This window comes from Thunnus maccoyii, chromosome 9 (genome assembly GCF_910596095.1).
Source record: "Thunnus maccoyii chromosome 9, fThuMac1.1, whole genome shotgun sequence".
Classification (NCBI taxonomy): Eukaryota; Metazoa; Chordata; class Actinopteri; order Scombriformes; family Scombridae; genus Thunnus; species Thunnus maccoyii.
In genome coordinates, this window is record NC_056541.1 from 20,120,865 (window position 1) to 20,148,729 (window position 27,865).

The 27,865-nt window shown below is 41.6% G+C and overlaps 3 protein-coding genes across 4 annotated transcripts; 1 reads left to right on the forward strand and 2 right to left on the reverse strand.

Annotated features, from left to right (window-relative positions):
- The first annotated feature begins 765 nt into the window (after nucleotides 1-765).
- LOC121904353 (valosin containing protein) lies at nucleotides 766-9,648 on the forward strand. The gene is made up of 17 exons (XM_042422045.1): nucleotides 766-897; nucleotides 3,043-3,154; nucleotides 3,303-3,475; nucleotides 3,559-3,701; nucleotides 3,823-3,953; nucleotides 4,044-4,175; nucleotides 4,722-4,824; nucleotides 5,403-5,536; nucleotides 5,793-5,928; nucleotides 6,586-6,698; nucleotides 7,276-7,440; nucleotides 7,549-7,671; nucleotides 7,769-7,981; nucleotides 8,132-8,440; nucleotides 8,550-8,705; nucleotides 8,838-8,992; nucleotides 9,151-9,648. Exons 1-17 carry the CDS (start codon nucleotides 881-883, stop codon nucleotides 9,254-9,256), a joined length of 2,421 nt encoding a protein of 806 aa, XP_042277979.1. The 5' UTR covers nucleotides 766-880; the 3' UTR covers nucleotides 9,257-9,648.
- A 1,874-nt stretch (nucleotides 9,649-11,522) lies between these two features.
- akr1a1a (aldo-keto reductase family 1, member A1a (aldehyde reductase)) lies at nucleotides 11,523-14,548 on the reverse strand. Its single transcript, XM_042421788.1, has 8 exons — nucleotides 14,468-14,548; nucleotides 14,246-14,365; nucleotides 13,284-13,435; nucleotides 12,992-13,187; nucleotides 12,836-12,885; nucleotides 12,588-12,737; nucleotides 12,311-12,470; nucleotides 11,523-11,945 (listed from the first exon to the last, which is right to left on the reverse strand). Exons 1-8 carry the CDS (start codon nucleotides 14,546-14,548, stop codon nucleotides 11,880-11,882), a joined length of 975 nt encoding a protein of 324 aa, XP_042277722.1. The 3' UTR covers nucleotides 11,523-11,879.
- A 1,342-nt stretch (nucleotides 14,549-15,890) lies between these two features.
- dnajb5 (DnaJ heat shock protein family (Hsp40) member B5) lies at nucleotides 15,891-26,232 on the reverse strand. 2 transcript variants are annotated; one of them, XM_042422476.1, is made up of 4 exons: nucleotides 25,980-26,232; nucleotides 24,324-24,609; nucleotides 22,834-23,495; nucleotides 15,891-17,803 (listed from the first exon to the last, which is right to left on the reverse strand). In XM_042422476.1, exons 2-4 carry the CDS (start codon nucleotides 24,532-24,534, stop codon nucleotides 17,570-17,572), a joined length of 1,107 nt encoding a protein of 368 aa, XP_042278410.1. In that variant the 5' UTR covers nucleotides 24,535-24,609; nucleotides 25,980-26,232; the 3' UTR covers nucleotides 15,891-17,569. The 2 variants fall into 2 exon arrangements, with proteins under 2 accessions (XP_042278410.1, XP_042278411.1); XM_042422477.1 differs by lacking the exon at nucleotides 25,980-26,232 and adding an exon at nucleotides 25,400-25,925.
- Nucleotides 26,233-27,865: the final 1,633 nt, after the last annotated feature.

A 27,865-nucleotide genomic window follows, 5' to 3' on the forward strand; every position in this document is an offset into this window, starting at 1 on the left:
TGTGCTCACTGAAAATCTGAGCCTATGAGCATGATTTGTGGCACACAACTAGTTTGGAGACAGTTCCTGATCTAGTATACAACTTACATAAGTGTGATGTGGAAACTTGAAGCCTCCAACTCACACACACTAGGGATGAACTTTTCAGTAAAGTAGGAGACAGCTTGTGTCCAGCAGTTAAAGTTTTGACATGAAAAATATTTGCATATTTGTAGATTCTGGGTTTTTCAATGAGGGAGGAAGAGTAGATGTAATTTTAAGAATTTTCACATGGTAATTATACTTTTTTTTGTGTGGGAAAACCGTATCAGACACACATTATTGTTCCAGAGCAGGGCATTTTTATTTGTCTTAATACATGTCTGTAGGGAATCTTAAATGAATACAGACTGCTTCAAAAGAAAAGATACGCACCATAAACAACTGCTGCTCTAAAATGCGTGTTTTCACAGCTTTTTATATGGATTGCTATATAAAACAAATTAATTTGCACTGATGCTGGGAGAAAATCAGAGTAAAAGACTATTTTCGTGTTTTCACGATTCTTCAATATCAACGCGGTACGTATCAATTGGATGACTGAAGTTTGGCGACAGGCTTAAACGACCAATAAGAGAAAAGTTGATGGAAATAGGCACCACCCACTCATTTGTAACTGGCGACGTCAGATTCTAGAGTCTTTGATTGGTTTCCGAATTTGATGGACGGCATGTAAGCCAATCAGAGCGGATGATGCATCCAGCTCACGGTATAATTGTAAAGAAAAGCACGGAAACTGCTGCTCTTTCGTGTGATATCACTGTTGGGTAACGAGAACCGGTTAAGCCTCTTAAACATTTAGCTAGAATTTATTTATTAATCGTAATCCAGGTGGACGACCATGGCATCGGGAGGGGAGTAAGTAGAAATAGCTTTCGGTCTTATTGAAATGCGTTTTTACTGAACAACGGTTGCCAGCGAAAACCTTTTTAAACGGTTAATATCCGCTCAGAACACGTTAGTTTATTAAAGTTAGCTCGATGGCTAATACATAACCGAGTCTGATAGCAGGGGAGCTAACGGGGTCAGGTACTTCAGCCTCCGCACTTTTGTCCGTTGGTTGGAAAACACTAACCGTTGGCCGATATCCCGACGAACTGTTGACGGTTGTCAAACGGTTGTTGTCGGCCGGTTAACGGTACTGAGTTATCCAGCGGTGTGACAGCGACGTGACAAAGCGCAGTCATCGCTGTCGCGTTTGAGTGCTAGCATTAGCTTAGCTTAGCAACAGTGTCAAGGCCAAAGCCAGCCACCATCACACCGACAGGCTGGCCTATCCGCCGGATAATAGCCTGTCTAGAGACTGGGCGTCAAACTGTAAATGTAACAAATACGAATCTAATCGCCAAATGGCATAGACTTAGCTAATGGGCTAACGGCTGGCTATAAACAAAAAAAGAAGACGCCCGTCATTCAGAAAGCTAACTTCAGGGCGAGCTGTGTACAGTGCACCGAAGCTAGCAGGCTATTCATTCCTAATGATCGACAATTTACTCTATTTCAGCTGTTAGCTAAACAGTCGTGAAATAATACATTTCCTCATCTGATTTAAAATGTAACGTTAACTTTAGCAAACGGTAACGCTGGCAGTTTACGTATTTAAAAGGCACAGTGTGAATTGTAACGTTAGTCTTTCTGGAAGGGGGAGCTAACAAAGTTTTTTTCCCAATTCTTTTGCTGTGTCATCTGCTTGCTCGCCAGTCAGTTAGCTTCAAGGCTAGCATTAGCATGCTAACAACATGAAAGAGAAACTGTAAAAGAGCATTTTAGAAATCTGAGGATATTTAAACCTAACGGGTTCTTTTTCGACGATACTTTGAATGTACATGTGATTATCAGTGTTAGGCATAGATGATTATTAGTCGTTGTAACTGGCGAGTTGTCTAAATGACCTGTTATGGTTAGTGTTACAATATTATTAACAACATAGGGACAGATCCACATACTACAATATTAATTAAATAAACTCATACCATATAAGTTAATATACAAGGTAATTTTCACCTTATTTTCCGAGCTGTGCTTGCCAGGAAAAAGTACAGAGACAATACAGTAAAAAAACATTTTTGAAAAACACAATCAATAGTAAAAGCACTAACGCCTGAGTGCTTGGTATGCCTGATCCCTCTTCACAACGGTTTCATCTCGGATTTTAAAATGATCCCAGTTGTAATCACTTTTGAGATCTGTGACCAAGTTCACCCTGAACACTGAAAGCAGAGAAACGCAACCTGAAACTCAGAAGTTTCACTGTGACACAGAACACCTGAGGAGCATGGCACATTTTAAAGAAGCTAACAAACTCAAAAGGTCCCCTCGGGAAACGTTTAAGATGTATATAAAATTCTATACTCTGAATAATAATTTGTGTCTGATATGGTTTTTCCACAAAAAAGTCCAGTTGTTAAAATCCTTAAAATGACATCTACTCCCTCCCTACTACTCCCTCATTTAAAATTCCAGGATCTATAAGTATGCCAATATGTTTCATTTCAAAAGTTTTTCTTGACAGAAGATGTCTCCTATGTCACTGTAAAATCCATTCTCAGCATATGTGCACTGGAGGTTTACAGTTTCCATATCACACTTGTGAAAATTGAACATTGGTCCAGGATTAGCTTCCAGACTATTTGTGATGTCATAAATCATGCTTGTAGGTCCACCCCATAAAAATCAGGTTTTCAATGAGCACAGATAAATTTTCCACTTTCAGAAGATGAATGTGAAAACATAATTTTAGTGTCACAGTGGAACTCAAACATGCAATTTTAGGAACAAGAAGAAAAACTAAATATTTTTGAGTGGAGGGGGACTTTAACATTCAGTTGCTGCGAAACCTGAAAAACCGAGACATTATTGTTTTCTTATGCTAATTTTTCCTTTTGCACAATGACTTATCAATTGGAGCAGTTTGTTTATTGTAGGAGCTGCTTGAGACCTTGAAGGTGCACAATAAGAAGACTTGTTTGACCTTGAGTTTCTTTCATCTGTTTCTCATCATAGAGCAAAAAATGATGATCTAGCCACTGCAATTCTGAAACAGAAGAACAGACCCAACAGACTGATTGTCGATGAATCCATCAATGAAGACAACAGCGTGGTGTCTCTCTCTCAGGTACACATTCAGAAGGCTTTATGTATTACTGATGTATCTACAAAATCAAAACCCCCATGATCTGTTGTGATACTATTTATCATTTTGATATTTTAAACGCAATAACACTGAAATTCTCAAAATAACTTTGTTACAATGTGTCTTTAAGACCAAGATGGACGAGCTGCAGCTCTTCCGTGGAGACACAGTGTTGATGAAGGGAAAGAAGAGACGGGAGACTGTGTGCATCGTGCTATCTGATGACACCTGTTCTGATGAAAAGGTTCGCATGAACAGGGTGGTTCGCAACAATTTGAGGGTCCGACTGGGCGACGTCATCAGGTATGGATAAAGTGCACACTTGTCTTAAGTTTGTCTGGAAGATTTCTATATAGAAGTGGTTTTAATTGTAATACGTCCCTCAGCATTCAGCCATGTCCTGATGTGAAGTATGGAAAGAGGATCCACGTCCTTCCAATAGATGACACAGTAGAGGGAATTACTGGCAACCTGTTTGAGGTCTATCTCAAGCCATACTTCCTAGAGGCTTACAGGCCAATCCGCAAAGGTGAGTGCAACACTTCCATTGTCAGGACAAATATTTTATATTGTCTGGCTGATCAAATCTGTTTAAATGTTTGACAAATATTGTGTACGAGTGCTAAAATTGACATCTTTTCCTTGTGAAGGTGATATTTTCCTGGTCAGAGGAGGCATGCGTGCGGTGGAGTTCAAGGTGGTGGAGACTGATCCCTCTCCCTACTGCATCGTTGCTCCTGATACAGTCATCCACTGTGAGGGAGAGCCAATCAGGAGAGAGGTGGGTAGCAGGTTCACACACTGTACATGGGTTAACATTATCCAAATTTACATTCAAATTTGATTGAACTTATTGTGTACGAACATGCAGGATGAGGAAGAGTCCCTGAACGAAGTGGGTTATGATGACATTGGAGGAGTGAGGAAGCAGTTAGCTCAGATCAAAGAGATGGTGGAGCTGCCTCTCAGACACCCTGCACTGTTCAAGGCCATAGGAGTCAAGGTAAGGCATCCTTTTAATTTACACTGAGGAATAGGGTGACATGTTTGGCCTTCATAGTGGAATTTTAAGTGAGCCTGTGTAACTTTAAAATGATTTAAAAGCACATTGTCTTATAGACTAATGTAATGCTGAACTTCTAAGCTGTAAAATGTGCTCATCCTCAACTTTAAATACTCACGGGTTTCCCTGCTACTGTCTTACTCTTCAGGTATGACCAGTGAGTGGCTCATGTTCGATATTACTATGAGTCTTGTAATTGAGTCAGTTTGTTGACTTTCAAAGTCTTCACTTGTGTTACTGTTCTGCCCCATTTAGTGTGTGATGGACATTTTAAGTATCAAATTTAAAGAGTAAAGTAAGCAGTTAACACACTACCCGAGTAGAGGTAGAGGACTTTTGTTCCTGTTTGACTCACTGTTTCCCTAATGCTGACATTAAGCGAATATAGAGGAACTCATTCATCAAATCCTTTGGACATTTCACTTGTGCTGTTTTCAAATCATAAATGAGTTTAAAAATTTGTTTTGAAACATTCACCTTTCTCAGCCCCCACGTGGAATCCTGCTGTATGGACCCCCTGGAACTGGAAAGACCTTGATTGCCAGAGCCGTTGCCAATGAAACTGGAGCTTTCTTCTTCCTTATTAATGGTGTGAACATTAATTTATTTGTTTTCTTTTATAAGGGCTCATTCATGGTCTGAGTCATTCTGTGAAAACACTGGCTTTGTTCCAGTCTGCATTACCTTATAGTTACTACCGGTTGTGTTCCTTTTGATTATTTAAATAAGCATATTTAACCAGAATCCTGAATACACCGGATGATGATGTTATTTTTACATCATTCTGAGTCAGTTTCAGTTTTAGAGTAGGAGATGTTTATCATGAAGGAAATGCTTCCAGAATCAGGAAAATTGGTTTGTATAGATAATACTCTGATAAACATGTAGTTTTGCTGTGGATTTACTGTAAATGCTAGATTTTAAAATCTATTTGAAATCTTACATATTGGTGGGTGATGTACCTGGCACATAGATGCAGTTAGGTGCTTTACTAACCCTCAGAGTCCTGTTTTGAATTTCTGTAAATTAGATCTGGGAGCTTAGTTTTTTTATTCTAGGCCTTTTTGTCCAGTTAAGTTTTTATTTTGATTTATGCATAGTATTTGAAGGGAACGCTGTGAGGTTAATGTTAATCTAAAATAAAAATGTTTCGCTCTCTGTTTTTAGGCCCTGAGATCATGAGTAAGCTGGCAGGAGAGAGTGAGAGTAACCTGAGAAAGGCCTTTGAGGAAGCAGAGAAAAATGCTCCTGCCATCATCTTCATCGATGAGCTGGATGCAATTGCTCCTAAGAGAGAGAAGGTGAGTGGGGAGAGAGGAAAACTAAACGGATGGTTGAAGGAATAAATGGAAAATGGCAAGGAGTGTCCAAATCTCAGCACAGAAATTGCACAGTGAAATCTGATATGAATATTTGTTTTGTACACTTTGTGATTTTATTTTTAAAAGAAAGAACTCAAAATTTAGAGACTAATGCCTAGAAAAAGTCAAGATGTGGGTTCTGTACCAACAATATATGTTGTGTGTATTTAATTTTATTTATTTATGTTTTTGGTAGACTCACGGAGAGGTGGAGAGGCGCATTGTTTCTCAGCTGCTCACTCTTATGGACGGCCTGAAACAGAGAGCTCATGTCATCGTCATGGCTGCCACCAACAGACCCAACAGCATTGACCCAGCTCTGAGGAGATTTGGTAAATATTGATTTTTAAGCATGTATTCAGTTGCTGTTCAAAACAAAAATTTAGGATGTTTCTATCACAAGTGCACCTCATATTAGACCGTATTGTGCCAAACACCATCAGCAGGTTGGTTTATGGTGTTTTAAGGAGGAGTGAGGAGTTATTGTAGCATGAAGGTTTGGACTTTTCTTCATCCCCAGCAAATTGAAATGTAGTTTTCAACCAACAACAGCACTTGAGTGGTGTTGTACTTCAGTGTCACTGCAAAAGACCAAAAGTTATGTTTTATTTCTGCTTGCTTGTTTCATGTCATTGATATGATGGCAGTTTTTGGTCTTTGAATTTGTTAATTTGTGGGTCAGTTTCTCACAGCGCTGTGCAGACACACCCTTTAACAGTGTATGACAGGATGTTTGACAGCTGGCATACTTGAGCAAACAAACACAGGGTTGGAAATGAATCTGGCTTATTTACCATTTAGCAGTGTTTTTTAAAAATCAACTTGTGAATGATTTGAAATATGTGCATTATGCTGCCACCCAAATAAAGTGGAGTCTATAAGTTCCTGAAGGCAGTGCTCTTAAACTTTCTCGTATGCATCTATTTTATTGCTACTAGTCTGTTTCAGTGGAACTAATAAGTGTGTTTTGAACCCCTCACCCTCTGCAGGGCGTTTTGACAGGGAGGTGGACATTGGCATCCCAGACGCTACTGGCAGATTGGAGATTCTCCAGATTCACACTAAGAACATGAAGCTGGCTGATGACGTTGACTTAGAACAGGTCTGTACACATAGTCAGGTGACATCTCTCAACACACTGTTTCCTTGAAGCAAGGTAGAGTCATGTGGTTATTATTGCCAGTAACTTCAAAGTAAAACCGCTCAAATTGTAGACTTGCATGGAATCTGATGGTAGTTAAGCTTTTAATGTAGAATAACCAGTTATACTATGAAATAAGATGCTCCAAGTTTGCATTCCTTCATTTCTGACATTGACTACTGTGATCTCTCTTGGCTAGAGTGTGCAGCATCCAGTATGTTTGTTTCATTCACTTTTGCCATTCTACATGAGGCAGACATGCTTTAGTTGGAAAATGGTGTCCGCACACTGCATTTTAGCTCCAAAAAAACTTAATTTAACTGAACAAAGCAACATTTTGACCTTACTGTGTCTTCATCAGGCAAATCCTGCATGAGTTGCATAAGTAAGTACATAAATATAACCATCATTTTCATTAGTTACTGCATTGCAGCAGAAGTTTTCATGGTTGGTTATACTTAATGAAGAAGTATTGGGCAGGATTCTGGACAGGAATTGCTGGTTAAGTATTATTGAGCTCTCTGTATCTTTTATTTAGGTAGCCAATGAGACCCATGGACACGTTGGTGCAGATCTGGCTGCTCTCTGCTCTGAGGCTGCCCTGCAGGCTATCAGGAAGAAGATGGACCTGATCGATCTTGAGGATGAGACCATTGATGCTGAAGTCATGAACTCTCTTGCCGTCACCATGGATGACTTCAAGGTAAGAGCTGTAGTATAATCTTTGCTATAAGCTGAAAGTAAAATGTTTTTCACATAGTCTATAATGGCCTCCTGAGCACTTACTAACATGCTCAACTCTGTCCTGCAGTGGGCCCTGAGCCAGAGTAACCCATCAGCTCTCAGGGAGACAGTTGTTGAGGTTCCCAACATTACCTGGGAGGACATCGGAGGTCTGGATGATGTCAAGAGGGAGCTGCAGGAGTTGGTGCAGGTATGAACCTCATCCAGAACTGCAATCATATCTCAAACGGAAGTATCACAAACTGTAAAGTTAGAATGTTTTCTTTTTTCCATTTCCTTAAATTCAGTACCCAGTGGAGCACCCAGACAAGTTCCTCAAGTTTGGCATGACCCCATCCAAAGGTGTGTTGTTCTATGGTCCCCCTGGTTGTGGTAAGACTCTGCTGGCCAAAGCCATTGCCAACGAGTGCCAGGCAAACTTCATCTCCATCAAAGGACCTGAGCTACTCACCATGTGGTTTGGAGAGTCTGAGGCCAACGTCAGAGAGATCTTTGACAAGGTAACCATGTTGATACGGAGTTGTTCTAAGTGTTGTAAAAGGTACAGAAGAGTAAAAATGCTTCAATCTTTTCAGATAATTTCTCTCTACAGAAATATTTCAGTTTTGTAAAACTATTGTGTGTGTGTCCGTTTTGTTTTATGTTTCCAGGCTCGTCAAGCAGCCCCATGCGTTCTCTTCTTTGATGAGCTGGACTCCATAGCCAAGGCCCGTGGCGGTAACGTGGGAGACGGCGGTGGAGCTGCCGACCGTGTCATCAACCAGATCCTGACCGAGATGGACGGAATGTCCAGCAAGAAGAACGTCTTCATCATCGGAGCCACAAACAGACCAGACATCATCGACCCTGCCATCCTGAGACCTGGCCGTTTGGATCAGCTCATCTACATCCCCCTGCCCGACGAGAAGAGCAGGATCAGCATCCTGAAGGCCAACCTCCGCAAGAGTCCCATCAGCAAGGTGACACTGCTGCTTCCTATTATTGACTCCAACACCCTTTTGACTTGAACATGACTTCAGCAGAATCAGAAAAGGTCTGGTATGTTTCTGACCTTGTTTTGTTTGACAGGATGTGGACTTGGACTTCCTGGCTAAGATGACCAACGGCTTCTCTGGAGCTGATCTTACAGAGATCTGCCAGCGGGCGTGTAAACTGGCCATCAGAGAGAGCATCGAGAATGAGATCCGCAGAGAGAGGGAGAGGCAGACCAACCCATCAGCCATGGTCAGTGCTTGCTCTTTTTCCCCCTTTTTGTTAACTTTTCACATCTGGCTCAACATCAGCATGCAGCTTCCTTCCCTGCTGCCTCTGATCTTATGTGTGTTTTTATTACGCTCCCCTGTATCTTCTTCATAGGAGGTGGAAGAGGACGATCCTGTGCCAGAAATCAGGAAGGACCACTTTGAAGAGGCGATGCGATTCGCTCGTCGCTCCGTCAGTGACAATGACATTCGCAAATATGAGATGTTTGCTCAGACACTGCAGCAGAGCCGTGGCTTCGGCAGCTTCAGGTACATTTTCTGACATTTTGTATTAGTTTGAGTGCAGGTTGCCGTGTGTTTTAGTTTTTTAACCATAAAAGGCAAGCATCATTCTTTCTGCAGTGTTGCGTAACAGCAGCTGCTCTGCTAATGAGCTAATGAATGACTGACTGTCTTCTTCCTCACAGGTTTCCCTCCAGCGCTACAGGTGGCAGTGGTCCAAGCCATGGCTCAGGAGGAACTGGCAGTGGTCCCGTTTTCAATGAAGATAACGACGATGACCTTTATGGATAAATGTACACTGCCCCACAGTGGTCAGTACTGGGATCACACCTGTACAAATTCTCACCAGATTCCACATTTTTAGGACTTTGTGCTTCTTTCTTGTGTTCCTTATTTTTTTTGTATGATTTCCCTCGGAGAAAGCATGTAGCCGCTTGGTTTGCCCTGGCTTTGATGTGGGTGGGGATAAGGGGATGTTGGAAATGGAAGGTGAGTGACTGACTGCAGACTTTTTTCAGTGGGGAGGGTGGGTTGTGGGTTATTGAGTGGCCTCATTTTCAGTATATCACAACCAACATGAATGGCTTTAGTGACGGGATTCTATGCTAGACTATAAGAAAGAAAAGAAAAAAACATATTGCTAATGACTTCCTCTTTTTTTTTTTTTTTTTTTTTTTTTTAAATAAACAGTAGCATATAATGTATTACAAATTTGTCAAGGTTATGATGTTGAAAATAAAATCTCACGAAATGGAAGTGCTATCAGTGTCTGTTTTTAAATATCTTTATTGATAGTTTTTGTTTATTCAAATTAAAGGTATCTGTTCTTATTCAAAAGTTTAAATGTCTTAAATGTGTTTAAATGAAATATTCTCTATGTATTTAAGGTAATTATGCATAGTTAAAAGAATTTATGTGGCCAACTCCATTTGAGAGGGGAAATAGATTTGTTCCCCTAATGTTGCAGACATATTGAGATGGGTCTACATTTGTGTTTATATTTATAATTTTAAAATATTATTTTTTTGGACAGTTTTGCTTTTATTTGATAGTTTCTCTGCAGAGACAGACAAACATTGAAAGAGTGAGAGAGAGATAACGTGCATTAATGAGGACTTAAAAATGCCATGTTTTCATTTAAATCGCTGATTAATGGTGGTCAGTTTCAGCTTGGAGAGCAGTGACGCTGCAGATTTGTGCCTGATTTATTTCAGTGATATTTGCCCTTTAAAAGTCTTAACTCAGTGCAGACACCATGTGATCCAAGCTAAAGGTGTGATATTGTCATTTGGCAGAGAGGCAGCTGTGTCACTGGTCAGTGTCACTCTGGCAGTGAAAGTTAAACCTGCAGTGCCGAACTTTTACATATAAATGTACATCCGTTACATTCAAGCCCTTTCCAAACAAGTTCACAAAATGTTAATTAAGCCCATCACTGCCAGATAAATCTCTGTATTTAACAGAGTGTTTAATCTGGTGTTGGGTTTGACATTCCCGCGCAGGCCCCTATACATACTAAATGTGCTCTATGGGCCGAGCCGGCTAACCTCTGGTTAGCACTCTAACTTAAAGGTGGTTAAAATAATTTAATTGTGCGGCTCTTCTAGACTTTCCAAATGTTTTCAGACTGAATGGATCAAATTCTGATTTGAGGGGTTGTCTGATGCTCAAAGCAATTTAAACACCTTCTTACAGACGCAACAGTAGACGGACTAGGCGAAAGTGGAGCCTATGACGTAAGCATGCATTGACAGTGTTTTTGTAATTACTCTCGCTGCCTGCTGAGGGAGACAAAAGTCCTGCACTTGACTGCTCTATTATCTGCAGTCTTGGTGAGAGGTGAATAAAAAAACATGTTTATTTGTATGTTTTAATTGAATTACAAACTGTATATTTTGGGCAAACACATTAAAATCCATTATTATGGTTTGTCGGTGAATTCAGAGGTAAAATAAGAACATCTGATTTATGTGTGTGTGTGTGTATATATATATATATATATATATATATATACAATATGTATATATATATATATATATATATATATGTATATACTCAACATTTTAATGAATATTTACTTTCTACACTTTCTATCAATTTAATGCAGATGTTTTCATTTCCTCTAAATAATCATGGATTTTATAAAGGTAATACCAATACTCACTGTAAATATTTCATAATTTTTGTAAATAATCTCACTTTTTCATTACTCTCCTCATGATGAGCACAATGTGAGTGCTTCCTGTTCATGTATTTCTTGTACATGTGTTGCTAGCTTTACTGCCCTGTTCAGAGGGCAGATGTGGCATCTCTTGTGCTTCTTGCCATCACCTGAATCCACTTGGTCCGTTGCTTATTGATTGGCTGCAGGCCCAGATATCCAAGCTTCAACTTTCTGGACAAGCTAGTATTTCGTTGATCATCTGGTCTGTCAAGCTGGAATTATGCTTCTGCAAAAAAACCTCTGTCTTAAGCAAAAATCTGTTGTAGCACTGAAACGAATGAGGCAACTAATTTCTATCCACTATCAGACCCAGTAAACAGAATAAAACCAATACACAGGACACGTTTTTACTTTTTGTCTGCAACTGTGAACATACATGAAAACACCAGGGTCCAATTAAACGTAATCATTGTATATAAATTCAGTACAACAACACACCAGTTTGTCCATATTTTGCACCTAAATGAGAAAAGATTTCAGGGTAGAAAAGAGAGGACAACCGATTTCAGACAAATTAATAGGAGAGTCAAGTGTGAGTTTTTCAATTTCCTGACAAATATAGTCCCTTGAATATTAAGGCAATTTATCCCAAAGAGAAAAAGTAACACATATTTTGATCACAGTTTTGTTTTCTTCAGTGTGACAATTATCTTCAAAAAGAAAATATTGGACTCCTTGTTGTGTGTAGACTCAGTAAAGATCGTGGAAAGGGAAATGAGGGTGTTCTGCATCTCTCCACACTCTCTTGCCTTCCCTCTGTGGAAAAAAAACAAACTAATTAGTTATGCTCACCTTTTAGTTACATACAAATGTTTGTATTCTCAGCATACAAAGCATAACTGCACACGAGTGAGGACATCTCACCCAACACCTAACAGTCCCGCTCTCTAAGAAATAGGATCACCTCTCTTTGCATATCAGAGATTCATGGAGATCTAAAACTGGCTGATGTTTCAGCCATGTGCTGTCCCTGCAGGGAGTTTACTGCAGTTAACATTTTGGACTGTGAAAGCTGTTATATATATAAACATTGAGTAATTTGTACATGGTCTGCGTCCAGGGCAGGAAGTGGTTTTGCAATCTTGTGAGGTGTCATAAGAGCTCTGAGGTGAGAGACTCACCTCAACTTTTGGGACGATGAAGCGCTCGTTCCGGTTGAAGGATTCAATCAGGTTCATGTCATCTTCTGACAGGGAAAAGTCAAACACCTCCAAGTTCTGCTGGATCCTGGACGGTGTCACACTTTTAGGGATACACACTACGCCCCTCTGAACGTGCCACCTGCAGATGTGTGTGGGATTTCACTCGTGTTAACAAATGTTAATGTAATCCAAGGTTATAACAGAACTATGGAGTCTTGGTTTCAATCATGTACAACTGAAAGACTTCCTTTCTTACCTGAGTATGACCTGAGCAGGTGTTTTCTGGTATCTGCGGGCAATGGCTCCCAGTCGTGGATCCTCCAGGAGACTTGGCTCATCAGGAGAAGCCCAGGGTCTGTCCCCACTGCCCAGAGGACTGTAGGCTGTCACACACACCGCCACTGACCTGAGGCAGAGGTATGAGCACTGTTACTGGCTCAGCAGGAACATTATTTGATAGTTCTAACCTCCAGAAAAAAAGGAATAAAGCATATTTACACTGACCGACAGTGAGCCAGCAGATCTGCTTGAGACAAATATGGATGACATTCCACCTGCGGCACAAAGAGACACACAATTATACAGGTTTTTCAACATATTTGTGAAAACCTTATCAAAGCTTATTGGTAATCACAATCACATGCAGTTTCTTTATTGTACCTGGTTCACTGCAGGTTTATGTTTAGCCATGCTGATGATGTCATCAGTCTGCCTGGCGTTGAAGTTGGACAGCCCTATAGCCTTGACCAGACCTTTGTCCACTAGACTCTCCATGGCCGCCCAAGTATCTCGGTAGTGTGTGTCAGAGTAACACACATTTCCATCTTCCCGTCGAGGCATCAGCTCCTTCCCCCGCCTAAAACATACACACACATACACAAAGGCTGCTTCAGGAAATTTGATCCATAATCTATCAGTTTGTTTTTGTGTGTGTGTGTGTGAGACTGCTCACTGAAATGCCATGGGCCAGTGCATAAGGTACAGGTCCAGATAGGAGACACCCAGATGGTCCAGACTCGTCCTGCATGCGTCCTCGACATCCTGGGGATCATGCTTGGTATTCCACAGCTTGGACGTTAGAAAGAGCTCCTCACGACGCAGAGCCTGGAGGGAAAAAAGGGTAACTGGTCTACAAGCCACTTACTGTTGAATTCAAGGAAACATTTGGATGGTCTGACTGACTGATACTCAGTCAGTAGTCAGATGTTAAAAAGTACATACTCTACAAAATGTCAGCCAGCTATTTGCTGCATATCTCTAACCTGGATCCTGATCCCAAATCCAGCCCTAAACCTACTCTAGTTTCCAGTTTCCAAACCAAAACCAAATATTCAATATATCTTAGAAACTGTATATATTCTCTACTTTATCAGCTGAATCTCAGTTACTTATATGTCATCTGAATCAAATGTGAGCAAATTGATTATCAACATTAAACATAATGATAAATAAAATGAAGTTGGCAAATATTCAACTCAAAACTCAAGGTCAACTTACTTATTGCAGGACTTTAAACCTTATCACACTGTCTTCATCAGCACATTGTTGCTCCATTGTCATGTAATTCAAGGATGTTCAAACTTTTCATTATTCTGAGCACTTGAAGCACAAAAGCTCTGGAACAAGCCAGTAAGTGGACCTTGAAATTATTTAGTTATCTGCAGTTGTAAATCTTAAGATTGAACTGCCAAGCTCAACTTTTTAAGCCAACAAGGACGAAGAGTCCTAAAAAATGCTTCGAATCACTGAACCTCTGCAGTTCCATAACAACTGACCAAATTACATCTACTGATGAACTGATACGTTTGAAAGCTCTGGAACGAGCAAGTAAATGGACCTTGAGTTGAGATTCCAAAGCCAAGAGTGAACTGTCAAAAAGCAATATCTAAATCAAGCATCACCAGAGTTTCTCACCTTGCCAGGACCGACCCTGAGAGCCAGAGCCTCTCCCACTTCCTGTTCATTGCTGTATGCGGCCGCACAGTCAATGTGTCTGTACCCACAGTCTAAAGCTGCCAGCACCGCCTGCTTCACCTGAAAACACATGGATACACACACAGCCAAAACACTTGTTTCCTAATCATTTCAGCATTATCAATCTCCAGAAACATGGTTTGCCTGAACTAACATCTCTACCTGTCCTGGAGCGCTCTTCCATGTGCCGAGCCCAACCATGGGCATCCTCTGCCCCGTCGAGAGGGTCAAGAAGGCGCTCATGTTCCAACTCTGAGGAGCTGACAGATTAGAGGAGTTTATGAGGTGTTCACATGTAGACACTCTTATGGAAGTGGACTCAGCAGCAGGCCAGTCATCATGACTAAGTCATAACACTCTGTTACTTATTATCACTTACATCTGAATTCATTAACTTCTGCACTACAGCAGGAAGCAGGAGTTGTGTGCATATATGCCCTATATGTGCAAGCAACAGCTCAAAATCTTTGAGCTGCTTTTTGTTACTTTCTCTTTCATCCTCAGAGCTGAAAAGTGTGTTTCAGTGGAAATATAAACTCTCCGTGAACCCAGACTTATTGCTCGAAATAGCTGATACAGCTATATGGAATTAGTCACAGTGTGGTGCTACTGCAGCACATCCCAGAGAGCCTTTCCATGGTTCGTTAATTGTCTGCTATATCCTTACCATGTGATACACACACACACATACACTTTTCATCAACCACTGCAGTTGTTTCACATGATCTCTTAACACAGATCACCTGCCCTGACTGCCTCCTGACCTGGCAGCAGAATAGAGTCAGCAAATGGTGCATAGATTAAATATGAAGTCAAAACAAATCTTTTTGGTTTTCAGTCAAGACTGTAGTTGGTGTACGGGTTCAGTTCTTACCTGAGACGACTCCAGTAGATGGATCGGTGATCAGTTGAGGGTAACTGTCTGTCTGTGTTTAAACTAGGTGAGGTCAAAGTCTGCCTTAATTTGTTTATATGTAATCCAAACTGATGGAAAACATCCAAACTCCAATGAACTCACCAAAATAGCACACAGTTAAACATTTCACCAATGTTTGATCACACTAGATTCCAAAAATGATTTATTAGCTCCCTTTATTTATTCCTAATAGACTGATAGCAGATCAATTAATAGGTTTACATGCTCAATAGTATCTCAGTTTTCAGTCTTATTCTAGTTTTGATCTTATTCAGGATATGACGTTTACATAGAACATGAGAAACATTTGAATAATTTGAAAAATTTGACCAAAGTCATCTTAATTCTTGAAAGAGAAACTCAAATCACACAAACTGTTAAGTTCACACATTTGGTTTATTTGTTGCCATTTTGAAAAGATCATAAATATTGGCAAATGCACATAAGCAGTGACGGTGAGTCTTTCAGCAGCAGCACATGTGCATTCTGGTTGTAGCCACAGTCTGGCGTCCCTGGAGGCTCTCAGAGGCTGGATACTCACAAACTCAGACAAGTCGTTCAAGTCTCTCTGATCATCTAACAGTTTCATCAGTATCTTCTATGACGTAAAAGTGCATTTATCAACATGTCGCATTCAAACATTTTCCCATACACATGATATATATATATATATATATATATATATGACCTACTAGGGCTGTCTGTATAAACCATACTCATACATACATTTTATCATTGCTATAAACTACAGTAGGAAGAGCTGAAAGGAGCCCTCTGCAGCTGACACAGAGAACAGCTGCTGCAATATTACAAAACCTGTTTCTTAAACAGGGTATTTTCTACTTGAAAAAACAGATGCAAAGATCGATGTACAGATGTTACAGAGGACAGAAGCAGTTATCAAATCACAAACTGAGGACTCCATGAAACCAAAAAAAACAGACACCAAGGTGGTCTGTTTTTGGCACTGCTCACAGTAGCACCAAGACATTTGCCTTCAAATGGCACAAGAGAAAGCAGAATATACACAACAAAGCTGGCTTTCCCAGAGGAATCTCAACTATTTACTACGGACTTCAGCTACACTGAATGATTAAAGTCATGCGTGCATTCCTCTGGGACGTCCAATCTTTACTGTACGGCACTTTACAGGGATGCATTGGCAAAATTCATCAGTCTTCATCAACGTATCTATTGTCCTTGCTCACATACAGTACATTATGGAGATTTACTTTATTGAGATTGACTTCATTGCTTACTTACTGTTTTTCCAAGATTACCAGCCCCCAATGGTAATGTCTAACACGGCACAGGGCAGTGTCCGTTGTGCACTGAACATGGCTGGTTGTATATATGACCTGTGTGTGTGGTATGACACCGGGCTAAGGCACCTAAATGTCTCTCAGACTGCGAGCCAGACTATTCAGTTCAAAGTAGCCACACGGCTCAGAAGGGAAAGCACCCATATTATGTGCAGATTGTATTATCCAAGCTGACACTGTTCTTACAGTATGTGATTGTCATTCCACGTTTTCCAATGCAGCTGGGATATGATAATATTATTTAGAGTAATGTGGGATTTTAAGTGTACTGTGGCATTGCACGGATCATAATATAACTGATTTTGGGGAGACAGATCATACTAAACAGGAAACGGCCTACAGACTTTAAGTACAATGCTTTATTATGCTGAAAGCATGAGAGAGGAAGGTGGGTGGGGAGAGGGGGTGTTATGTTAAAACTAGGGTATGCACTGAACACACTGAAGCTGCCGGTACACTCAAGGTAAAAATAAATAATTCCTATTTGAAACTTCCTTTGGAAAAGGAAATCCTGGAAAAAATGTGTCTTTTAAAAAATATATCACGCTTTCATCCTATCACAAAAAGACGAGGATCAGAGAGTTGGACAGTATATAAAACCACTGATAAATCCATAAAAAACTGAGTTAAGAAAAGAAGTTCCGGTAAAAGCCACATTTGTGCTGAGCCCATCCTCAGCACCGCTCCACTGCTCGGGTGCTTGTGTGTGTGTGTTTGTGTGTGTGTGTGTGTTTGTCTGTGTGTGTGTGTGTTTGGGCCAAAAGACAAAACAAACACAAATAATTACATCCTGATACTGCCATTCGTCTTGGCGTTCTTCCCTCTTCCTCCCACTGTGAAGTCCCTACAAACAACAGTGTCTGTTTAATGCTTGGTGCATTAACGCAGGACATGGGTACTGGGAGTGGGAAGGGTTACTACGATGAGGGTCAAAATATAAAGGAAAAGTTGATGAAGGAGTTTTAAGGGTTGGTTTTCTGGGTTTGGGCCTTTAATTAGTCTGGAGTGTGGGGTTATGGAGTCTTCCTATGACTGGGGGAGGTGTTGTCTGATAATCTCTCTGGACTGAGGAGGGATCCTGTCGGGGAAACGGACTGAAAACTCCACAATGAGGTCACCGCGCTGTGACGGGTTCTTGGGGAATGGCAGGCCTTCCCCTCTGAGTCGCTTCACTGTCCCTGGCTTGATGATGTCGTGACAGGGGAGCGAGATGATGCGGTTTTCCAGTGTGGGAATGCTAACTGTGCAGCCACACAAAGCCTGGAGAGGAGAGGAAAGGAAAGAGATTGAGAGGGTTAATATCTTTAGAAGGAATGAAATGCCAAAGCCATGAATATATTGATGACTTCATGTTTCCATGAACAAAAAACTTTAGTTTATCTTCCCCCAGTACGTCATCCTAATAAGTCAAACCTCCAAGTGTTTTGTGTGTGTGTTCATCGTGTGTGTGTGTGTGTGTGTGTGAAGGAAAGACACAGAAAGTAGGCCTTACTGACAAATCGTTTTAGTATCAACTACAGCACTGTGGGGTCCACAAAACAGCATTTGGAACAGGAACATTAGGAAAACAGGACTTGGCAGTAGAAAAGTTTTCCGGTCTTTCTGTGTTGTGTATGTGTGTGTTGTGTATGTGTGTGTGTGTTGAGGGTGTATGTGTAACTGTGTCAGTGTTGGAGGGGCTACACATTGCACAGGGGACTAATTTTAGCAGCGGTCTCATAGCCGGGGCTAATGAAGTGAGGCAGGAATCGGCTGAGCTCGTAAATAGTTGGAGGGCTTGTCAGATGGGCTGGCAGGACGAGGAAAGAGAACACACACACACACACACACACTAAGCCTCACCTCCTTATCACAATGCCTGATGAAGCCAGTCAGAGCGTAGAGAGCTCTAAACTAAACACAGAGACCTGTGGTTATCACGACTTCACAGGCTTTCCAGTGAGCATCATTCACCAGATTTGTGCTGAATAGAAAACTATTTAAAACCACAACTCTGTGAATGAACATCCTGATGAATAAAAAACTTTTCTTATATAAAGCTTTCCTAAGCAACTGTTAAAAATGATTTACAAAACCAAATAAGGTCAGTGAATAAATACCATAAAGGTGTGGAGACAGAAAGATGGAAAGCCATTGTGGATGACCTATAATTCACTATAGGAGCAGTTGTTTGGGGCTACGTGGAGAGATTGTGGAGAAGCTAAACTGATTTGAAAAAACTAGATATTACAATTTGAGTCTTTAACACCTGAACGCCTCATGTTGAGAGTGCCCAAAAACTAGTTAGCAAGCAAGCAGAGAAGTTGAAACAGTTAAAACAGTTCACTTAAAGTATTGGATAACTGCTAAAATAGCTAAAAATAATGGATAAATGCTAAGCTAAAAGTAATTGATTGAAAGAGCTAAAATTAATGGATAAACAGTGAAATAGTTAGCTAAAAGTAATTAATAATGGCTAAACTAGCTTAAAGTAACTAACAACAAGTAACTAACAATATTGGATATCTGGCGAAATAGGTAAAAGTAATGGATACATGGTGAGCTAAAAGTAATTGAAAGTTGAAATAGTTAGCTAAAAGTAGTGGATACATAGTTAAACTAGCTTTGGATAAACAGTTAAAATGGTTAGCTTTAAGTTATCAATTATTGTTAAAATATATAACCTGCAAAGCTCAAAGTAAGGACATTGTTCAAATAAACAGTAAGTAACTAAAAGTGATGGACAAACAGTTGAAATAGTGAAAAGTAATGGGTAAATGGTAAAACTAGATAGCTTTGGATAAACAGTTAAAATGGTTAGCTTAATGTAATGGATAATTTGTTAAAATTGCTAGTTTACAATTACAGTTAAAGAATTGTTAAAATATATAACTAGCAATATTGGATATCTGGTAAAATAGCTAAACGTAAGGAAATTGTTAAACAGTTAAAAATAGCTAAAAGCGATGGATAAACATTGAGCAAAAAGTAATTGATAAATGGTTGAAATAGCTATAATTAATGGATAAAAAGTTGAAAGAGTAAATCTAATGGATAAATGGTTGAAATAAATGGTGGCATCAACTGACAGGGTTTTGGGGGGGGGGGGGGGGGGGGGGGGGGGGGGGTCATCTGACAAAAAAGGTAGAGGGGCCATGTGGTTGCAGTTTACCTGATCACAAATCCCTCTGGAGACCTGCATGTCACCCCTTTCTTGCTCAGTTTTCTGCTGTACTTCAAATAAAAGTACAAAGGTTTGGGACTTCTGGTTAACTTTTGTTGCTCACTGAGTCCTTGGTACAACTAAAGCAGTTTAAAAATATTAATTTTAAATGTAGAGATGTTATTCTGTGGAAAGGGGTTCAAGTTACATGCAAGAGGGGTGCATACCTAGCAAATAATGAGATAAAATATCTATGAGGGGCACCAAGGACCTCTCAAAAGTAGCTGGTTATAATGGAAATGCTCCATCTAGGAGGGAATTCATGTTCAGTGCCTGAGCTTTAATATCTTAAGTCAATTTCATTAAACTTTACTACTCAAGGTAACCTTTTTGATGGAATGGGGTTCATGCCCCCCCCCCCCCCCCCCCCCCCCCCCCGATTTTCTCAAAACAAACCAACTCTAAATATCATGTTGAGTGAACAAGCTGGGTATGATGTAATAGTGATTTTGCCTGTATTGGCACGTGCTTAACCTCTGACACCCGGTCCGTGTCATTACGTGGTCAATTTTGTATTAAGACAGTTGGGGATTTTCTTGTCTCGTCTGGTGGTTTTTTTAACAAACAGGATGGACACGTGGACGGGTGAAGTTCAGTCAGGCAGAGCAGCTGCTTCAGTTTTCCAGCCATGACATCAGCCTCCTTTTACCCACTACATACTGTACATTAGGGGGTGATTTAGCCTATGACTGTGATGGAGACTACTGGCTCATCCTCTTGTTATGAGCAGTTCCATTCACTAACACAAGTCTTTACACACAGAGACGGGTTGCCATGACACTCGCCAGCTGATCTGAGGGCCCACTGATTGCATAAACCTCTGCTCAGACAACACAGCTCTAGAAACCGACACGAACACACATACACTTTGATTTTGCTTTACATATGAGAATGTTGAATAGACTTCCATTTATTCCCTAACCTGAACCACATTTGTTACATGTTTAATCTAAACAGTTATATTACTACTTAGGTGTCCTCACAAACCAAAGAGTCCTCACAAGACTGTCCTGTCATTTCAGTCCTCACTAGTATAGATACACCAACACACATACCCTTCGTACATGTTTGTCCTGAATACTGGTTACTATCGCTGTATTTAAATGCACTGACAGGATTAAAACACACACTTCCTGACTAGTCTATTTGCCTTTCTAAATTATATCAGAGGTGGAGCAGAAGCCACTTATCCGTTAGAGCCCAACAGCTACAGTTAGCACCTATGTGTGTTTGGATGTGGGTTTTGCTACTGATCTGAGTGCAGTGGTGCCAGGAGCTATAGATGCAGTGCCACAGTGTACTGATGATAGCAGAACACTTCAGGAGCATCATTAATGCCAGAGAGAGCCAGCCTATAGATCCAGGTGTGGGTCGGTTTCAGGGAAATCAATGTGTCAAAGTCATGCTAAGCTCTCTAACTGTTTCTGACTGATGTCACAGTGAAGACATCGAAGCTGCCTCTAGCAGTTTCTCCCTGGAGTTTACAGTTTGGTCACACGGGCTCAGCGGCACTAAACAAGCTGCTCATCTGGGCATGCTTCAGGCAGAAAAAAAAGAGCAATCAAATACCAGGGCAAACATACAACAGTCGAAATATGACAAAAATAACTATATCTGCTGAAGAAAAACCTCCTCTTCTGTTTGTATATGAGCACTTGCAGAGTTTTCTTGCAAATGGAAACAATCATCTTGCTGGCTACGTTATATATATAAATATATGTTACGTACTGGTGCAACATCTATCATGTGGCAGGTTGTCTGGTGTGCAGCATGTAGCTGGTGCTGTGTTTTTCACTGCAGCATTTAAGCATCACATCTTCGGGGAAACAGAGCAGAGCAGAGAAGTGGAATATGAGCTCTTATTTGCTTTGGATACTGAATCATCTGACCCACTTCCCTGATATTCCCCGGATACCCCCCACCCCCATCCACATCTCCTTCTCCCCCCCCCCCCCATCCCTCCTTTAGCAGCATCAGACTTAAGTCTCTTATCTGGCTGCTGTATGAGCTAAGGACTTAGCTGTGGGAGTCGTGCAATGCAAACTTAATCAGTGTGCAGGTTAGATCAAGTACCATCTCCTGCTTAATGTGACTCAATAAACTCTAATGTGGTCTCATTAACCAGGCTGTCTTCACAATAGTGCTGTGTGCAGACACCCTTGTTTCCCAGTGCACCACTTCTGTAGCAATTCATGAGTCAGAGCTGCTTTTAGAGGAAAACTGCACAAAATTGGCAAAAAACAACTCCCCTGACATCTCCAACTCTTTGAGAGCACCTGCCATTATGCTAACTACAAGGAGTGTAGACCAGTAAGTGGCAGCGCGATTAGAAACATTAAAGCTTATGTAATTCACAGACAGACCAGAGTTGTGCTGGACTCGTTGCCCTCATAGGAGTGGCTAATTAAATGTCCTGCCAGTCATAGTAATAGAAGTCTGGATTGTCACCACAATCCATCTTTAACCAAGCGTCTTTGCAAATACACTTGAAGATGCAAGTGTGTGTGTGTGTGTGTGTGTGTGTGTGTGTGCTTGCATGCATGTTTATGTGAAGCTTTATATGTGCCTGCCTGCATGTGTGTTTGTGCACAGCGGACAGAACAAGAAGAGGACGATGGCTCTATGCCAGTCACACGAAGACACCACATTCCTGCTGCTTCTCTGACACTGCAGTGACAGAGACTCTGTTCATTACTGATTCTGCCCTCCAGCAACACACACACAGATATGCACAGTCACTCTTCAATATGTTTTATATGACCATCCACCCAGGACATAATCCTACCCTTCAATTACAGTCACACCTCTCTGCCGGCACACATCCACTGTTTGCCCAGGTTGGAGTGACAAGAATGATAGAAAGAAAGGGAGTGAAAAATATCCCATTTTTGGATATTCATCCAAGATTTCGTAGCTCCATGAATGCATTAAATTTCTGCTTAGCTTGCTCCACCGGGAATCAAGTCTCCAACCTCAGCAGTGTTATCTACTCATCTACATGTAGAACCATGACAAAGAGAGAAGACTGATAGATAGAAAAGCAGATAGTAAGACAGAGGAAAGAGAGGTAAGACGGAACGGGACGCACCTCTTTTAGACTGATCTTGCAGTTATAAATTATATTGGAACCGTCTCTCTTGAAGTGGACGTGCCCTTTATCTTTAAGCACAAAGGCTATGTCAGCAGGAATGTTCTCAGGGGTCTCGTCTCCCTCCTTTGGGAAGGTGATCTTGGTCCCCTCCTTCCAGCCCTTCTTGATGATAATGTTGAGGATCTTGTCCTCTGTCCTCATGCTCCTGCCGTCTGGGTTCAGCCTGCGGCGGGTGATCTTCATGCGCTTTGTGCAGCCGTGGAAGATCTCCTCCAGTGATACCTTCAGCTCGTGGACCACCGGAGGGTCCTGGTGCTTTCGACCGGTCCCCAGGCGCTCTGATGGCGCCCCCCTCCTCCTGCGGCCTTCCCCCGGGAATCCATTGTTCATCCCCCCTGGAAAGCCGAACTGTCTCCCAAAATGAGCGAAGGGGTCATCCTCGTCCATGTCCATGTCCTGATCTGCGTCATTGCTGTGGTCGTTGTGGAAGGAGAAGCCGTTTGAGCGGTTGTGGCCGCGGTTGGAGCCAAAAAACATGTCAAAGGGGTTGGAGCCACCAAAGAAGGAGGCGAAGGTGGCGTGAGGGTCTCCATGGAAGGTATAGTGGTACGTTGAGCTGCCGGGAGCACCTGAAGAGCTGCTGCCTCCTGTCTTCAAACCTGAGAGAGAAAGAGAGAAAGAGAGAAAGAGGAACGTGAAACCTCACATGCAAATGCACACACTCAAACACCCACCAGCTGAAACACACATTCATCTGAACTCCAGACGCAGTGTGGGTAACAGCAGAGAGAAGAGTGGAGCCCACGTGGGCGGGAAAAATCCCACAGCATCACCGATCTTCCAACAGCATTGGAGGTGGAGGAACTCATGAAATACCAGGTCACTCCATCCAACACATACACACACACACACACACACACACACACACACACACACACACACACAAACACGCACTAATACCCACACACACCTATCTTGACAGAGTCACATGCACAAAACACCCACAAATGCAAACTACAGCAGTCGCTGCTATTCATATCTCAACCACGTAATGATCTTAAGCCATCTGTCTGTCAGCTAAAACACACACACACACACACACACACACACACACACACACACACACACACACACACACTTCACTAGAGGTGGACTGAAAGGAATCAGAGCTGAGTTGAGTGTTATTGACACTACAGATAACAATACACACTCATGTACCTGCACATAAACACAAACATGACAACATGGAGGAGACACAGCTTTATTACTTCAGCGGCCAAAGCCCACCAAAGTCCTCCACTGTGATATTAGATGCTGAGTCTGTTCCTGAGCTATTTCAATAACAACTTAATCCATCATAACGCCCATTTAACAAGGCTTCATTGACAGAGCGCTGAAGCCTGCACCCTCTGACCGGTTTTCACTCAATGATCCTGCTCATTATACAGACACAGACAGACAAATAAACAGACAGGCAGACTTCTCACCTTCCTCTCCCAGCTGGTCATAGACGACCCTCTTCTTGGGGTCACTGAGGACCTCGTAGGCCTCTGCGATCTCCTTGAACCTCTCCTCTGCATTGGCATCCTTGTTCTTGTCAGGGTGGAAGCGCAGCGCCATACGCCGGTAGGCCTTCTTGATCTCCTCCTCGTTGGAGCCCTTGGGGATGCCCAGGGTCTTGTAGTAGTCCTTCCCCATGGCTGCACACACACATACACTCTCAGGATTGGGACCCCCCTCTCTTCTTTCCGATCAGGCTCGTGGTCAGATTCTCTGGTGAGAGATACAGAGCTATGCTGTTATATGTTGTCTTATAATACTCCTCTGAGGTGGATGCTGACCAGTGCTCTCCATCAGGTCTTTACCATGAAGTCTATTTAGTGACAGCTGGGAGAGAGGACACAGAGTACTGGTTTTACTAACTGTTGCTATGGGGATGCGGTTGCCATGCTGATGAAGAGTCAGGTAGAGTACAGAGGAATCCCCTTCATCCTCTATATCAAAGGGCTTCTCCTTACAAGCTCAGCCTATATCAGATATGAATAACATCTGGATTCATTTATTGCATTTTTAAATGTTGTGATTTTGAGCTATAGCCTATTTCATGACTTGGCATGGTCTGCCCTCAGCTCTGCTGTGTTAAATCAGCTGGGCAGAGACACACAACCTGTCAGACAGCAGAAAGCCTTTCACTGAAACGCTGCGGTGCCTCTGAACAGGACACAATGAGCCTCTGTTTGACCAACAGAGCACAAAGGCGAATTAAAAAGAAAGCCTTCATTTACATTATTATATGCTGCTTAGATGCTCCTGCTACACACAAAGAGATACCGATACAGCCAAAAAAAAAAAAAAAAAAAAAAAAAATCCCGATGCCCGACCATTTTTTGCGACTATACCGACTCATAAACCATTTCATACTCGCTCTTAATAAGAAAATCACTGCCAGAGAGCCAGGATCAAAAACATGACAGAAGATCGGGGTATTAGGCTATAGATCATAATATATAAGAATAAATAAATAATAAGGAAAGAAATGAAAATGAAATAAAGAAATTCCTACCAGAATGCTCAGCAATTTATGGGGAAAATCAGATCAGCATGGTCCGGCTCTCTTATTCTTTCTCTTTCCTTCAGCCTGTTATCTGCCTGCCGCCCCGGCACTGCTGGGTCCTTATAAATTGACGTCAGGACGCCGGGAGGATCACAGGCTCTGAAATAGTCGGTGACCAAACGCTGAGGTGCATCTGACGTTTCACTGGAAAACCTCAGACAACTGACCCAAACAGCCACAAACCTATAGTCCATCAATCACATCTCCACAGTCCATCCGTCGCATCTCTACAGCGGTTATTGTATACGCGGAAAAAAAAGACACTGACATCACAAATAACGAGATTTGGAATGGAAAGGCTCAAAAAGTTCGCTCTCATTATCATAACCTTATTTATAAAAAAAATAACTTCTGATAAGAGGCTGTAATAAGAAGTTATAACTCTATTCCAAAGTCTTGATACATCTTAAGTCAACTCCCCCATCCATAATCATCTTAAATCAATGGTCCAACCACCAGTCTCTTGTAAAATCTGCACAAATAAAGGCGTTTTTCGCTTAAAAATGCATAAATATGTGTGTTCCGTTACCTTGTCTTGCCTTTTGCGTCCGATCCTGTCGGACTCTGAGAAGACGTTTTCAGTGTGGAGAGCAAAGCCCAACCCTCAGCCAGCAGCCAGCAGCCAGCAGGACTCTTTGTTCAAGGTCTGCTCACAAACACACTCTGACTATATGTAGCTTACACATGAAGTTGGACTGAGGAACTTGAATAAGAAACTGACCACATTGCCATATTATACTTAAGATCTCCCCCTGTGGAAGACTCAGGCATGTCAGAGGTTTGAGGCTGCTGTGTGGTTCACTGTGCAAGAAAACAAAGTCATATTTGGGGAGAGAGAGAGAGAGGGAGGGAGAGTGAGGGAGTCCTGATAGCTGACAGAAGAACAATCACCTGATAAAAGTGTGTGTGTGTGTGTCTTTTAAGCGTGCCAGTGTAGTCGTGCCTGGGTTGAGTTGGTATAAACACTGCTGAGTCATGTGATGACTCCATGCACACACACATACACACACACACGCATTTTGATCCTCTATCTTTGTGGAGAAAATGTATTTAAAGTCACATCCTAACCTCCACAGCACCCAAATCCTCAAATAAACCCCCAGTTGAATTCTTTCCCTAACATTAACTCCAAATGTACACCATTCCCTTCAAAATAACTCACCCTGCTCTTCACCCTGACCTTTAGGCTATTTTAATGTCTTGGCTTTGATACTACACTTCAACTCAACTATAATTCAAGTCAAGTTGCGTCAATCCTATTTGTACCGCCCAATATCACAAATCTTCCGCCCCCAGGGGGGTTTTTACAACCTTTGAATAAGGAAAAACTCCTTAAAAAAACCTTTAATGGAAAAACTGGAAGAAACCTCAGAAGGAGCAACAGAGGAGGGCTCTTCCTCCCAGGACAGACAGACATGCAGTAGATGTCATGTGTCCAGAATAGACCAAGACAGCAGAAATATTCAACCAATGACCCCAAAATTAAACACAGATATCCTGGAATGCGGATATCCTGGTGGCCCAGAGGTTAAAGGCATTGACCATGTATCACTCCTGAGTTGAGTCTGCTGGAGAACATTGTTTCATGTCATTTCCAGTTTCTCTTTCCCCTCATTTCTTCTCAGCTTTCTACAGTTCATTCTCTTATAAAGGCATAAAATACCCCAAAAAGACTTTAATCACATCCTATTTTATACATTTATCCCAATTTTCATGACATTCTCTAACTCTAAACCTTCACAGTTCCCCAAAATAAACCAGTCTACCTTTAACCCTGACCCTAATTTGAATGCCTTGACCTTAAGACACCTCACCTATCATTTCAAAAGTAGCCCTGACCTCAAATCCAGGGTCACTGCTTGAAATTCTGGGCCCCAGATTCAGTTATCAGTCCCACAATCCAGATATAACATTAACTTGGTAAAAAAAAATCCTCTCATTGAAGGTTTTATTCATCTTTTTCTTTAAGATTTGGTGCTCACACACACATGAACACACACATTCAGTATATTCTGAAAGCCAAACATTCATCACTGACTTTACTGTTCACAGTCCAGCGCAGCTCAACAAGCAACCCACCCACCTTTCTAAAAAATCCACATATATTACACCACCGATGGAGGTCTGACTCATTATCGGTGACTTTTATTGTTAAGTGCACAGGAAGGTACACTCAGTAGGGCGAAGAGCTTCTGCTCTGCTGGTTCAATGCGAGAAAGAGTGAGACAGAGAAATAAAGGCTCATTTAAGCTTGAGTCATCACTCCCCTCTGGACTGGCGAGGAGGTGCGAGAAAAGTGGGTGTCTTGATGGAGGAGACTGTCTGACACATGCAAGCACACACACACTGGCTCCCTCACACATGCATGTACAGCGTGGACTCACACACAAACACACACACTAAACATTCAAAACA